Source organism: Aricia agestis, chromosome 1 (genome assembly GCF_905147365.1).
Source record: "Aricia agestis chromosome 1, ilAriAges1.1, whole genome shotgun sequence".
NCBI lineage: Eukaryota > Metazoa > Arthropoda > Insecta > Lepidoptera > Lycaenidae > Aricia > Aricia agestis.
The window spans coordinates 26910274-26924334 of record NC_056406.1 but is presented as its reverse complement, the minus strand read 5'-3'; the positions used below and the strand labels follow the sequence as shown (position 1 = coordinate 26924334).

The 14061-nt window shown below is 41.2% G+C and overlaps 2 protein-coding genes across 7 annotated transcripts in view; one reads left to right on the top strand and one right to left on the bottom strand.

The window, feature by feature from the left end:
* The window catches only part of LOC121732302 (ras-related protein Rab-5B), a 30982-nt gene that overhangs the window by 3001 nt on the left and 13920 nt on the right, over positions 1 to 14061 (bottom strand). For 4 of the 5 annotated variants that reach the window (XM_042122145.1, XM_042122157.1, XM_042122165.1 and 1 more), the window contains exons 6-7: positions 13830 to 13869; positions 10766 to 13027 (exon numbers count right to left, since the gene is read on the bottom strand). The gene's annotated coding sequence lies outside the window, so the exon portion shown is untranslated. Of the gene's footprint in view, positions 1 to 10765; positions 13028 to 13829; positions 13870 to 14061 lie in introns of those variants that run through there. The other variant, XR_006036350.1, reaches the window with a different exon arrangement.
* LOC121732289 (reticulocalbin-2) lies at positions 79 to 9770 on the top strand. 2 transcript variants are annotated; one of them, XM_042122133.1, is made up of 7 exons: positions 79 to 385; positions 552 to 699; positions 2549 to 2699; positions 3917 to 3994; positions 5908 to 6028; positions 7060 to 7183; positions 9305 to 9770. In XM_042122133.1, exons 1-7 carry the CDS (start codon positions 184 to 186, stop codon positions 9453 to 9455), a joined length of 975 nt encoding a protein of 324 aa, XP_041978067.1. In that variant the 5' UTR covers positions 79 to 183; the 3' UTR covers positions 9456 to 9770. The 2 variants fall into 2 exon arrangements, with proteins under 2 accessions (XP_041978067.1, XP_041978059.1); XM_042122125.1 differs by having other exon boundaries at positions 2549 to 2717.

The following is a 14061-nucleotide window of genomic DNA, read 5'->3' as shown; positions in this document are numbered from 1 at the left end:
ATGTCAACTGTAATGAGATTGATTCGATACGCCTGGGAATTGTGTTTATTAAATATATACTAGTAATCTGTGGTGTTTATTTATAAATTAAAACTTTGTTTAAATTACTGTATTGCTCCAAACCAACCAATCATTGCTACAAACCAAAAATAAATACCTACTCGTTATAAGCAAGACTATCGTATGATCGTATTAGGCATGTTTATGAAACACTTGGGCCTGTTGCTGCTGCTGGCCCCGAACATTTTGTGCGCGTCTGCAGCCGTCCACAGCCACAGCGTGGATGGCGGCGAGCGCGAGGCGGACGGCGCGTACCGGCCGCGGGACCACGAGCACTACGGCGACGAGGGCCACAACGTCGAGTTCGATCACGAAGCAATATTAGGTTCGTCTCGCCCGCAGTTTGTTTACATACGCGCCGGCCGCCGGCCGTTTCGCCGCGATGTTTACTGTTTAGTCGGCGATAAGGAGTGCGGCGGCGATGTCCGTGCGGATCGCGCTCTCACTCCTCGTGCCCGCCGCGCTGGTCATCACGTACTATTTCTCGACAGGCAGCGTGAAGGAGGCCGAGGAGTATGACAAGCTGAGCCCGGAGGAGGCGCGGCAGAGGCTCGCCCTGCTGCTGCCCAAGATGGACCTCAATGGAGATCAGTATATCGACAGGAAGGAACTCAGGAAGTGGATCCTGAACTCATTTATGTAAGAGAACTTTACTACTACAACAACTTAGCATTAATATTTACTTTATTTATATATTTTGTCTAGGAAACAAATTAAAATGTTACTATAAAATGAAGCTGAAGCTTGCAATCTGTAAAAAGTAGTCATGTAGCAGCATAAAAATTGTTTTAACATGTGTGAACCGTTAAGCTCCATAATGTATTCAAGGCATGAATCATTACATCCATCTAGGGAGTCACAGATAGACACTTTTAATATTTACATATGAATAAGACTTAAGACGTTTTTTACATTCATTATCATGAGCACTCTGACTTTCATAATAAACTGATAAAATTAATAATCCCATAATGAACTCCTTTGTCCTTCATATTTTTTTATGAGTAACTAGATGCCCGCGCGGCTTCGCCCGCGTATGTTAGGAATTTTACGGAAACCATTTTCCCAAAAAAATAGCTCTTATGTCCCTACTCCCTTCACTTGGTTTACTCTATATCTGTGCCAAATATTGCCATAAAAATTGCTCCAGTAGTTCGTAATTTCTTTTTCCCACATTCCCCCGTTTTTCCCACATTTTCCTGAGTTTCTCGGTCGTATTATTCTTAGCGTGATAATATATAGCCTATAGTCTTACTCGATAAATTAGCTATCTAACACTGAAATAAGTTTTTAAATCGGACCAGTAGTTCCTGAGATTAGCGTGTTCAAACAAACATACTCTTCAGGTTTATAATATTAAGTATAGATTTCTTTCAATTATCACTTGACAAACTCGAGTCTCGATCTAAAAGACTATGAAAAGTACTGATAACAGGGTCATTATAGGCTCATAAGTCATAACCATGGTATAATAGTATGGTAGTGATAATGATGATGATGATGATGAATGTAATTTGCAAAGTAGCATATGCTTTCCGTTCTTAAAACAACGCTGAAACTCCCAAACTTGTATCTATAAAGAATCAGGAGTTCTCTCAGCACCTTCCGAACCACGGTATACCAGGTATACCTCGGTTCAAAATCTTACTTGTTGGTAGCATATGCTTAGAATACTTCTCACGAAACCGAAGTCACCACATGTTTCCCTATAAATTTTAAGGAGTTCCCTCGATTACTTATGCATCCTTCATCAGATCACCACTTTTGTGAATGTAATACTAAATTGGGATGATATCCTATATACCAAAAGAAAAATTTTGAAAATCGGTTAATAAACGGCGGAGTAATCGTTGAACATAAGAAAACTAACATAACACCTCCCTCATTTTGAAAGTCGGTTAAAATTGTAGCCTATGTGTTATTCTGATGTATAAGCTATATTATTATAAAGTTTCATTAAAATCCGTTCAGTAGTTTTTGCGTAAAAGAGTAACAAACATCCATACATCCACACATCCATACATCCAAACAAACTTTCGCCTTTATAATATTAGTAGGATAACTCTATAAAAACCTAACAATAGCTGTATGTTACAAGTGAGGATGATAATCTCTATTCAATTTATCAGACAATGCTACTTGTTTAATTGTTTGACAAACAATCACAAAAATCATAAATCTAAATATTGCATGAAATGTGTGGAAAACAATAGGTGCGTTGTATTCTACTAGTAGTTGGGTAGGTGAAAGGATGTACTTACCTCGTACAGATAATAGCCAGAATTGTCAATTGTGTCCCAAAAGTGGATCATATTTTTTTACACATATTTTCATACTTTTATCATAGTACATAATACTATAATATTCTTTGTATTATAAAGATAATATTTTTAATGTATTAATGAAACCTATAACAGTCTAAAACTAATAATTTCTATCTATATAGATTAGATTTTTCTCTACCACATGATATTATGATTTGTTCTAGAAACCTATCCAAGGAGGAAGCAGAGGAGCGCATGTCAGAGACGGACTCCAACAAGGATGGTGTGGTGACGTGGGGGGAGTACCTCCAGGATGCGTTTGGCGTGGACACCGAGGAGGAGATCGGGCCGGAGGACACCGGTGACACTGGCATGGTATTCATATACAACAAGGTTTATTATTTGTACAGTGTGGTATCAATTGCTTTGTTCCGAGCACTTCACTGTTCTTAATGACCTGTATTCACTTTGATCAGTGTAGGTGATTGTTGCAGGTGATTAGTATTTAGTAATCAGTAGAAATAAAAGTGAACAGCAACTGATTAGTGCAAATCCTTTACTTTTTCCTAATTACTAATCACTTGCACTCGCACTAATAAAAGTGAAAAGGCCCTAACATGACTAATTTTAACCATTATGACTTGAATATTTAAACCTTGTCGTAATCTCATTTTCTATTTGCAGTAAGTTTAACCAGTAACCGCCATTTATAATGCTAAAAATAAATTGAGTACAGTGTACACCATTTTATGGCAGGCATATTTCGCGCGATAAGCGTAAAATCATAATGTACTCCGTTTCTTATGAATTTCCTTTTTTTTCTACAACTGTTGACTTATTTTTACCCTTATTGTAGATTTTTTATTAATAATACTTTTACGCGACATCGTAATTTAGAATTAAACTTATTAATAAGACATAGCATTATGCTCTTTCCTATTAATAAGTTTAATTCTGTTGACCACTTTCTCATCTATATATTAATACGTGAGCCAAAAACTTTGTATCCCTTTTGACGAAAAATGGGGAAACGTAGGTGAATGAAATTTTGCACAGTTATAGTTTATATGGTGAAGGAGTGCATCGAGCTAATATTATTTTGAAATTATGCTTTTATCATACATTTTTTTAACAAATAAAACGTTACACACACTACAGCACACACACTAGGAAAAATGACATATTTTTGAGTGACAAGCCTATACATACGAATTTTACTCTTTTATTTATGGTTGAAGTCTGTTGACAACAAGGTGACAAATTGAAAATGGATTATAGTTTTTTTAATTAAATCTTAGATACTATTAGACAATACTTACACGGCCAATCTGAGATCAGCTGAGTCCCAGAGACAAGAGTTGAAAAAATATGATAAAGTCATTTTTTTTTACAAAATATAGGTAGTAGCCCTAATGTTATTCAAACTAAGGTCGAATTTCGACCATTGGGCGATCTCTAGTTAATATAATACCACAGTCATTTATAAACACCCTAAGATTGAACAAACATAATGTAATTGATTATTTTATCTGTGTTAAACAAATTTGAATTTTAAAAATTTTTACAGTAATTTAAAAGTGTAATGTCCGCAGCTGGTGCAGGAGGAGAAGGCAATGTGGCGCGCGGCGGACGCCAACGGCGACGGCAACCTCGACTTCGCCGAGTTCGAGGTATGTTACCTTTTACACTGCACTACAGTAATTAGCTGTTAGGCACACTTTTAATTAATTTTCTGTTTTCAAACAGCAAATTAATTAGATCTATGTACACTCTATAATTTCAATGAAAATATATGTATAATTGCAGACATACATTTAATTATAATTTTGGTAGTATCATGCAGCCTCGTTTCTAGTTGGTAGGTCTAAAGCACCTATATTCAACCGGCCCGCGGGCCGCATGCGGCCCACCTTGACTCTGTCTGTGACCCGCATGAAATTAAACAATTTATAATTTCACACCCACCACGAAAATAGTGCAAAGTCGTAAAAATATTTCCACTTATATTCGCTTTTAGAAAAGCATTATTTTAACGCTAAAAACTTTTGGTTGCGGCCTGCGACGGACCAATACGTGTTTGTGGTCCTGCGAAACAGGAGCGAGACGCCATATTATAATGCATTACCGTATGGCGAGTGAGACAGCAAATCGGTTCGCCGCTGTTTCGCGTTTCGCAGCGTCAATGGACTAGAGGCGTAAAGTATAATATAAAGTACTAGCGACCCGCCCCGGCTTCGCACGGGTATAAAATAAATGATGGCCTAAGTCACTGAAAAAATGATTAAAATCGATTCAGTAGTTTGATTTTAAATAATTTATATTCATTACTACCCGTAGCCCGCGTTGGTCGGTACTGCCGCAAAAGCTACTTACGTCCCGCAATTTTAAATCTGTAATGTCTTCGAAAATATTCATTTAAAATTAAAATCGTAATAATTATGCTGTAAAGGGCCAAAATCAATAATGTATTTGAAGTTAATTGAATAAGGATTATTTCCGTATTGGTTAAAATCGCTTCAATAATTAGCCATTATTTGAAGTTAAAAGTAAATGACAAAAAAATATGTTATTGTGGGATATATCCATAAGAGATATACTTATACGTGGGAGAGCCATGCTTCGGCACAAATAGGCTGGCTCGAGCGGAGAAATACCACGTTCTCACACAAAACTGGCGTGATACAGCGTTTACGCTGTGTTTCGCTGAGTGAGTGAGTTCCTACCCTCTTTTTTTTCCCTTCCCTACCCTCCCCTATTCCCATCTCTACCCTCCCCTATTACCCTATTCCCTCTTAAAAGGCCGCTTTTGCAACGCAATTGCAGCGCTTCTGATGCTGCGGGTGTCCATGGGTGACGGAAGTTGCTTTCCATCAGGTGACCCGTTTGCTCGCTTGCCCCCTTATTTCATAAAAAAAATATATACCATCGCGGAGTTTTCTGTAGACCTTTTCAATGTGTACAATGCGCACCCCTGCATTGGTACTCGTACTATTATTATCTATTCTGTGGCATTGGTAGGGCCCACTTCGAAACGGGCGTAAATCGCAACATTTTAATTTCGCCATAACTTCTAAACCAAACGTCCAATTTTAATCATTCGAAGAGCAAATATAATCTACATAAACTGTATCATGAAATTATTTATTTTGATAAGGATCATTAGCATAATAAGCAAAATAAATTCGTTTAAATGTAGTCCAAAAAAAATCTACATTTTTAAATAAGATGATGGTTGTCGTGCCTCACTTGACATAGATAGGTATAGTGTGTCGCGGACATTTTTGTAGATATTTATAAGATCTACATTTACTTAGAACATTGTATAGTTCTATATTTTATAGTTTAGGCAGCGTACGCAAAATAAGTAAATTTTCTGGTTGTTTCCGAAAAACTGAAATATCTTACGGAACCCTATATTCTCCAAAATAAAAAGTAGCCTATGTTACTCGTAAATAATGTAGCTTTCGAATGGTGAAAGAATTTTTAAAATCGGTCCAGTAGTTTTTGAGCCTATTCATTACAATTAAACAAACAAAGTTTACCTCTTTATAATATTAGTATAGATATAACACAACACTTTCAGACGTTCACGAACCCGGAGGAGCACGAGGTGATGCACCCGCACCTGGTGCGGCAGACGCTGCGGGAGAAGGACGCCAACCGCGACGGACACCTCGACTTCGAAGAGTACGTCGGCGAGCGAGGTGCGCGCTACACTTGTATACTAATTTATGTTTTCTTCCGAGTAATATTTATTTATTGTTAATGATCTAGCAGTTATTTGTCATCAACCATTTGTCAAGTCTATTTCTAAGCTATTAACAGTTGGTGCAGAGACAATATCATCTAACAACATATTCCAAGTCTGCACAACTCTATTGCTTAGGTCTTGGAATATATATCAAAGGAATTTTGTAATAATGAAGTGTGAGTTGTAAAATTTACCATAACGTCCACAAGGGTACAGTAGTGAAATAAATCCACTATCTTTGTTTTAAAGCGTGTTTCCAATGACTCAGCCTTTAAGTTAATAAAAAATCTCCACACCGTGATTCATTTAGAGTTATAGGTAGCTGCCACTAGTCTAACGTATCAGATAAACTCGACTGAAAGATAACTGTATTAGTATTAAGAATAATGATTATGAATACAACAATTAATAAAATCCTATGAGTTATGAGTATCTCACAATAGTATTGAAGGTGAGGTAAAAATTAAAAACAAAATATGTGTGAGCGAAATCTCACACCGCAACTCTCTCTGCTCCACGTTTAGGTATGAAACTTGTGAGCATTAGCGACCGATCGCTCTTGTAGGGGCCCGTACCTCGCTACGACCCAACAAGCCCTGACTATGTTAGGGGTAAGGAACTTTAAAAAAAAACCTATCAGATTAGAATAAAACATTGTATAACTATGACCCCTGTATGAGTGAGTTCTGGCCGTTGCGCCTGAGACATACAACTTCCAGCTATAATATATTATATACACTTATACAGCTTGAATATTCTGACTTGTCTATCTTATATCTTTCAACGAGCAATTCTTGTATATAATATATAATTAGAATCTCTGAATCGGCGCCAACGATTTTCATGAAATTTAGTATATAGGGGGTTTCGGAGGCGATAAATCGATCTAGCTAGGAATCATTTTTAGAAAATGTCATTTTATTGTCGAACAACGAAGCAAAGCTCGGTCAAATAGCTAGTACTAATAATATGATGTGTGTTTAGGCGGGCAGCAGGACCGCGAGTGGACGCTGTCGGAGCGCGACAAGTTCGACCACGAGCTGGACCTCAACCGCGACGGCCGCCTCGACGAGCGCGAGCTCAAGCGCTGGCTCATACCCGACAACGAGTGAGTATTGTCCGCGACAAACGACGAGTTATTGTATTTATTTTTGTTCTATTAGTTAATGTAGTGAGCGTACGGGGTTATAGAAGGATTTTTTGGCCCTTCCTTCGGTAACCCCGCTCGTTAAGTTTTTGAAATGGCTCAACCTTTTTTTATACAGGCCTCAAACACGTTTTATTTTATTTATTTTACCATTTATTTCAGGCATATAGGCCCATAATACAAATACCTTACAGACTAACATACATATTATTATATACTTAAAAACTACACTTTGTCACGTGTTTACTGCTACGTGACGCGCTTCGTTCCGGAGTCTCCTCCGGAACCTTCGGTAGACCACATCCATCGGCCAGAACTCCGGCGCCTCAAAGGTCAAAAGAACATTCGTCGGTACTCTCACCGCAAAGGAACTAAAGTTAACCTTGTGGCGAGACTGCAGACGCTCGACTCTCTGGCGCAGTGTCGTCTTCTTCTGGATGTAGTCCACGACGTCTTCGGTCTCCATGGACCAGTGCAGGCGGGATATGAACAGGGGCGTCGCGGGGACCTCGCACCGCAGACGCAGCTCAGGTACATATGGCGCGGTGCCGCGGTGGTTGCGGGCGGCGGGCTTCTTCTTCCTTCTCTCCACCAGTGTGAAGCCCTCCTCATCGCACCCCCTGCTCTCGTCCTTGCCAGGTCGAGAAGACTCTACCTTGCGGCTCTTCATACTCTCCAAAGCCTTGCGGCTCACATTCTCCCCATTTATTTTCGCCCGCGGGGTAGGTGCTGGGCGACCAACAACAGTCGCGTAGTTTTGCTGAGTCGCCTGGAGACTCGGCGTCGGTGCAACCGGGAGGGGAATGCGGGCGGGGGCGGCAGTGGCGGTGTTCGTTGACCTGTCCGATAATGCTGACGGGCTAAACGTGCTCGCCTGTATGGTGACGTATGCGGCATCAGGTGACCTACATATTGAATTACCGTTTTTTAACTGCGATAATTCAATACGTTAATCACTGATGGTAGACTCTGATGCCTGCAATCTACCCCGAACTCCTGCCAGCTCCTCCTTCAGGAACCTGATGTCCTTCAGTAGGCTGACGACGTCGACGTGGTCCAGCGTGACGGGTGGCAGCTTGTGCAGCTCTTTAGCCACAAAAGCCGGCACCTCATCCTTATCCGGATCCGTCTGCTTCAGCAGGACATCATCTTCCTGCACACTTGTTCCGTTCCGTCTCTTCGTCGCGACGGCATGTTCGCGCTCTGGCCGAGCGTCTCATACAGCAGCTGCTTCCCCTTGCAAATCTCCTCACTGGTGAAGGAGGACTTGCAGATCTGCATGATGCTGACCTCGTCCATGGTGTCTATGGCATGCTGGATAAACGCGCATGGTCACGTGCAGCGGCAATGTGCCGCGCAATTCGCAAAAATATTAATTACTTTTGCTGCGTCTGTAACGCGGAGCCCGACCGGTCGCTAGCTCGACACATTGCGCACATTGTTTTAATCTTGGTGTCACGGGCCGCTACTATAAAATATAATTTTGTGGTGAAAAAATAACGTTATTTAAAATTACCAATTCACGCAGGCCACTTATATAATAAAACCCGGCGAGCCTCATTTTGAGTATAGCTGGATTAGATAGTTTGGCAGCGCAACACGTGGGCCCAACCACAGACATAGATATAGATACCGCATGTGTCTGTACTTCGCTTGCACGAGCAATGCTCGTCTTTCGAAAGTCTGTTCTTTAATCAGCTATCAGAATCGGACGTCAATTGGAATTTTAAAAATGCCTAAAGTATAGTTTTCACAGAGCCACTACTGGCTCTGTGAAAACTATACTTAAATGCCTAAAAGTGCCGTATTGAGCTGTAGAAATTCAAATAGAAACGTTGGACAAGATAATAGACACGATTCTTATCATCGGTACGTCACAGTAGGTAGGAAAAAAGTGACACGCTCGTTTTCTTACAAATGGAGCGACATGCGGTGTCTATCTATGTCTGTGGGCGTGGGCCCAACAGCTGGCGAGCAAAATGATTGTTAAGTCAATAAATAACTTGCAACACTGATGAACAGAAGTTGCACGAAGTGTTGCCTAGTTACATAGCTTTAAAATAACATAAAATGTCTGTTCAGTGAGATCGCCGACGAGGAGGTGGATCACCTGTTCGCGTCGGCCGACGACGACCACGACGACCTGCTGTCGTACGACGAGATTCTGCGCCACCACCGCGTCTTCGTCGGCTCCGACGCCGACGACCACCGCCGCTTCGACGACGAACTCTAAACTTCGTCGAACTGTAAATAACTGACCATCCTGCCGACTGCACTAAATGTAACTATCACTATACTTATACACACTTGTATAAGTAACTGTTCCATATCAAAGGAATTTTGTATGTATATAAATTTACTTGTAATGCTGTTTCATGACCAAATCTTGATCAACAATTGAGTACCTTTTTTTTTTCTTCATATTTAAATAAATGCATTACAGTACAAATTACAATGGCAATAGCCATAATCATGTTTTATCAAGTACTTAAAGAGTTACATTTTTTAACTTATTATACTGACCTGTACTTGTACCATCGAGGAAGTTGATTCCTATGCAATTGGCAGACCAACGTTATTTGGTCGAATATGTCAATTCAATGTTAATTGTGATCTGTCAGCTGGGTTTGACGTAACGCGACCAAACTACTTAGGTCCCCGATTAGCATAGGAATCAACTTCTCTGATAGTACATAGTTACATACATTCGAAATATACTCATTAAGTATATCCTATTTTATACATTGCAATGCATCTTATAACTAGTCATCGGTCTTCTCTACTTAACAATAGAAATAGAGAAACTTAAGTAGCCTTTATGTTTATGCAAATATTTCTAAATAACTTGCCAGTGGTATGAAATATGAATGAATACTGTGTACAAGCCACGCGAGTCTAGCGAGAAGAACATTTAGGCTGGTTTTATCGTGAAGAGTTTCGCAGCGCCGTTGGAGCGCGCGCGTTCTCAGCTGTAACAAACGTATGGACGAACGGCGCTGCTCAAGCGCGCGACTTTAAAACGCTACTACTACCTCCAACATCTTCGAACGCGCGGCGCACCAATGGCGCTGCCGAAACGCTTAGCGATAAAACCAGCCTTAAGTCCGGTCGCGGGCGTATTTGACCCGTTGCCACATGTCTCTTTCACTCACGCACGAATATATTACTCTCTCCTTCCCACAGGTACGTAATAATATTTTTGTGTGCAAGTAAAAGAGACCTATCAATTTCTGCCTTCTCCGATGCTAAGCTATGCTGTTAATTAATTGTTGATGATGAATGACATCTATGTTTATTGATAAATACTATGTTCAACTTCAACTTTTATAATATTGTAGGCCTACAAGTAATGTCGTACTCTAGCTAAATAAATACCTAGCTTTATTGTAACATGAATATATTTTTGTGCCTGTAATAAAATATTATTATTTAAAACAAATGAATTTTACTTCTTTACATTTACATAAAACAGTATATTAAAAATGAGATTACTTCAAATATAATAATTTTATCTAGGTATAGGACAAATAATAAAACATCCCATCCATTTACAATATTTTTTTATTCAATATAATAATCTTAATAAATCCAAAATATTTACACAATACAAAAACATACTATATGATTTTGATCAACGTCCTCTCGCCTGGGTATATCGTGATTACAACAAATAAAATCCAGTAATAGATCTACACTACTCTTATAGTAAGTCCTCGGCCACCGCTCCTGACGCTCCGGTCGCGTCGATCGAAACGAATATTAGCTACTAGAAGCAGTGCCGCGCGTATTGCACATTTTGTGGTGACGCCATTTTTGCTGTTCGAACGTGTACTTGAAAAACTCAAATTAACCTAATATAAGATAGATACATGCCCGTATCGCAGCTTTGAGACGGGGAATCGAAAGACATCGGGCGCGATCTATGTTGTATATTTGATTGTAGACGATCCGTGCACCGGTTTTAATAATTCGCCGTCTCAATTCTGCCCTCGGCATCACACTATAACCATAAAACGATAGCGCTCGGGCGCGAGCGCTCGACGTATAATAACAAACCGTAGGGTTCAATTCATTCAAATTAAAATGCATATCTTGTATAATGTAGAAGCGTCGACAAGCGCCAGGACACTCGCTCGCCGCCGGCCGCGTCGTCGAGTGTCGTCCGAACGTTCGGACTTCGGAGCGTGCAGCGATCGCAAGGAGATCGAATCATACAACATTAACGGGGCCCACATTCGATGCTCTTATTCTAGGCGATTAAACACTACCGTATCCTTTTAATTTTTATATATTATAACAATATTTATTTAGACGTTATTATCGTGTATTTTTCGGCCCAGATCCTGGCCTTTGGCCTATGTTAAATAAATAAAAACGGAGTCGTCCTATCGAGCGAGCCCGCCGCGAGTCACGACGCCCGAAAAACAGAGAAATTAGATTCTCCTGTTGCAATTTTAGGTTCATTTTTCTCCTGATATTTAATGTCGGGACGCCAAAATCACTAGTACCTATCGACTAACGATTAACACGAATATTACAATGAAAGAGTAAAAAAATAAGTTTCCTAGGGACGATAAACGGTTCAACATACAAATAACATTATAATAATAATTCGCCGCCAATATGATACCACTAATTTTATAATCTCTAGAAGTGCTCCGGCCGCTCGGACACCGACGCAGCGAACCGCGAGAGAGCAGCCGATAGATTTACTGTCTCGCTCGTCAAACGGCAAAGCGTTATTTTGCATCTGGCTCTATCGCACTCTCCCGGCTCGCGGAGTGGGCGTGCGAGCGGCCGCCGTGTCGTACCGGCGACGCGGACTCGACGACGCGGCCTCCCGCGGCCACACAACGCGCGGAACATTTAAAAAGCTCAAGATAAAGCAACGTGGAATGATATTCTTGAGTTGCACGCTAGCGACCAGTAAACCGGGCCCTCGCGCAATCCGGGCGGACGAAGCGTCGGCGATAAGCCGAGTAAGTAGATAAGGGAACGAGTACAATAAAAACCCTTCCATCTCGATTTACAAATTCATCTAATCTAGTCTAGGACAATGACTTACTAACTCGCACAGGCTGTGACAGGCGTGAGCGGGCCCTCGATCTCACGGGCGTTTCGAGTATAGCGCGATAAAAAAACGCTCGTGGGGACGAGGGCCGCGTACTGAGTGGGAGGAGTTAAACGTGGTACTAATGAGGATTAGCTCGAGATATATCCTATATCCAGTCTTTATTTACAAACCGAGAACTTTTTAAATGTTCCTCGTACGGGGGCCGGCGCGGGGGGCGGGGCGTCTGGAGGATCGGCTCGATTGTAAATATTTTATTTAGAAATTGAATTTCATTTTGTACAAGGAGCGAGTAGCCCGCCGCTCCGCCCGCCGCGCGGCCCCTGGAATGCGTTCACAACTGTAAATATAACTGCCGTATCTCACCTACACTTCCCTTATATCGTACAATTACATAGATAATATACATTATATTTATATAATTATTATTAATGTAAAACATCTCGCGTAGAATGATTAGCGTAAAAATAACTACGAGTCGTACTCTACTCGTCTAACGGTACGTTTGAACTAAAATTCGCGGGGACGGCAAACGAGAAGGAAAATAATCGGAGGCGGGGGGACTTATGTGAGGGGGCGGAGGGATGAACGAGGGGGAGGGGTAAAGTACTAAGCGAAGTTCCCGGCCCGGGGAGTGGGGAGGTGGAGATGAACGGATGTGGGGTAATGGGGTACGTTGAAACGAAGTAGGCGTGATGTGTACAGTCCGCGAGTGACGAGCTCCGCCGCGGCATCTGCGGGTGACACACCACGTTACAACTTACATCGGCACCGCCGGAGTTCTAAGAGTTACTTCTCTATGTGAAAACGTAACTTTAGTTAGCATGCGATTGAGATGGCGCCATAGTGACAAGTATTGTAACTAATTCAAAGCCAAACATTTTCGTTATCGTCCTCACAGTGACAAGTCACAGAAACTTATACCCATAAGGGTGCGTTTCCGCCGGAGCTGCGGTGCGAGGAGTTTGTTTTTGAGAACCAATATAATCGCTTCATTTGCCTGACCTCGCTCAGCGCAGCGATTCTATTGGATCTTAAAAACACATTCGTCGCATCGCATCTCCTGTGGAAACGCAACCTTAGGGCGTTTGTGCACTACACGGAATTTTACCATCCGGCGCGGCGCGGCATCTCGATTTCCTACCTTATTTATATGGCAAACGTGAAAGTTATGAACGCCGGACGGTAAAATTCCGTGTAGTGCACAAACGCCTTTACTCTGACGAAAGCGCTAGTCACTATTAACGTGAAAACAGGGACATCATGAGGCTTGAGCAGCACATAATTATACCAACGTTTCAGTATATGGTCGTTACGAATTTTACTTTTCAACCTCTTTGAAAAGATTCCATTGAGCATGAAAAGAAAATTTATAACTTTTTACGGTGATTAGGGCCGGATGCGTCTCGAATAACCTCATGAGACCATTGTTAGCAGTGGAATGACTACTTAATTCACCGTATAACAATATTAATATACTGTGAAGAGTTATTATTTAAAATGTAACAAATATTTAGCGACATCGCCGGAACATACCTCAGCCGCCGCGCGCGCGCACACCTTTTTGCGATGTCATCTGTAAACACAATATCATCAATTAGTTAGGAAATACTACGAGTTAGGACTGTTTGTCTCGAAATCAGCGGGCAGCGGGGCGAGAGCGGCGGCGGCGCGTTGCAACAAAAGTATAGTGTATACCATATGAATAAGCGTGGGAAGAATAGTATTAAGCGTGGGAGATTCATGCTTCGGCACGAATTGGCCGGCT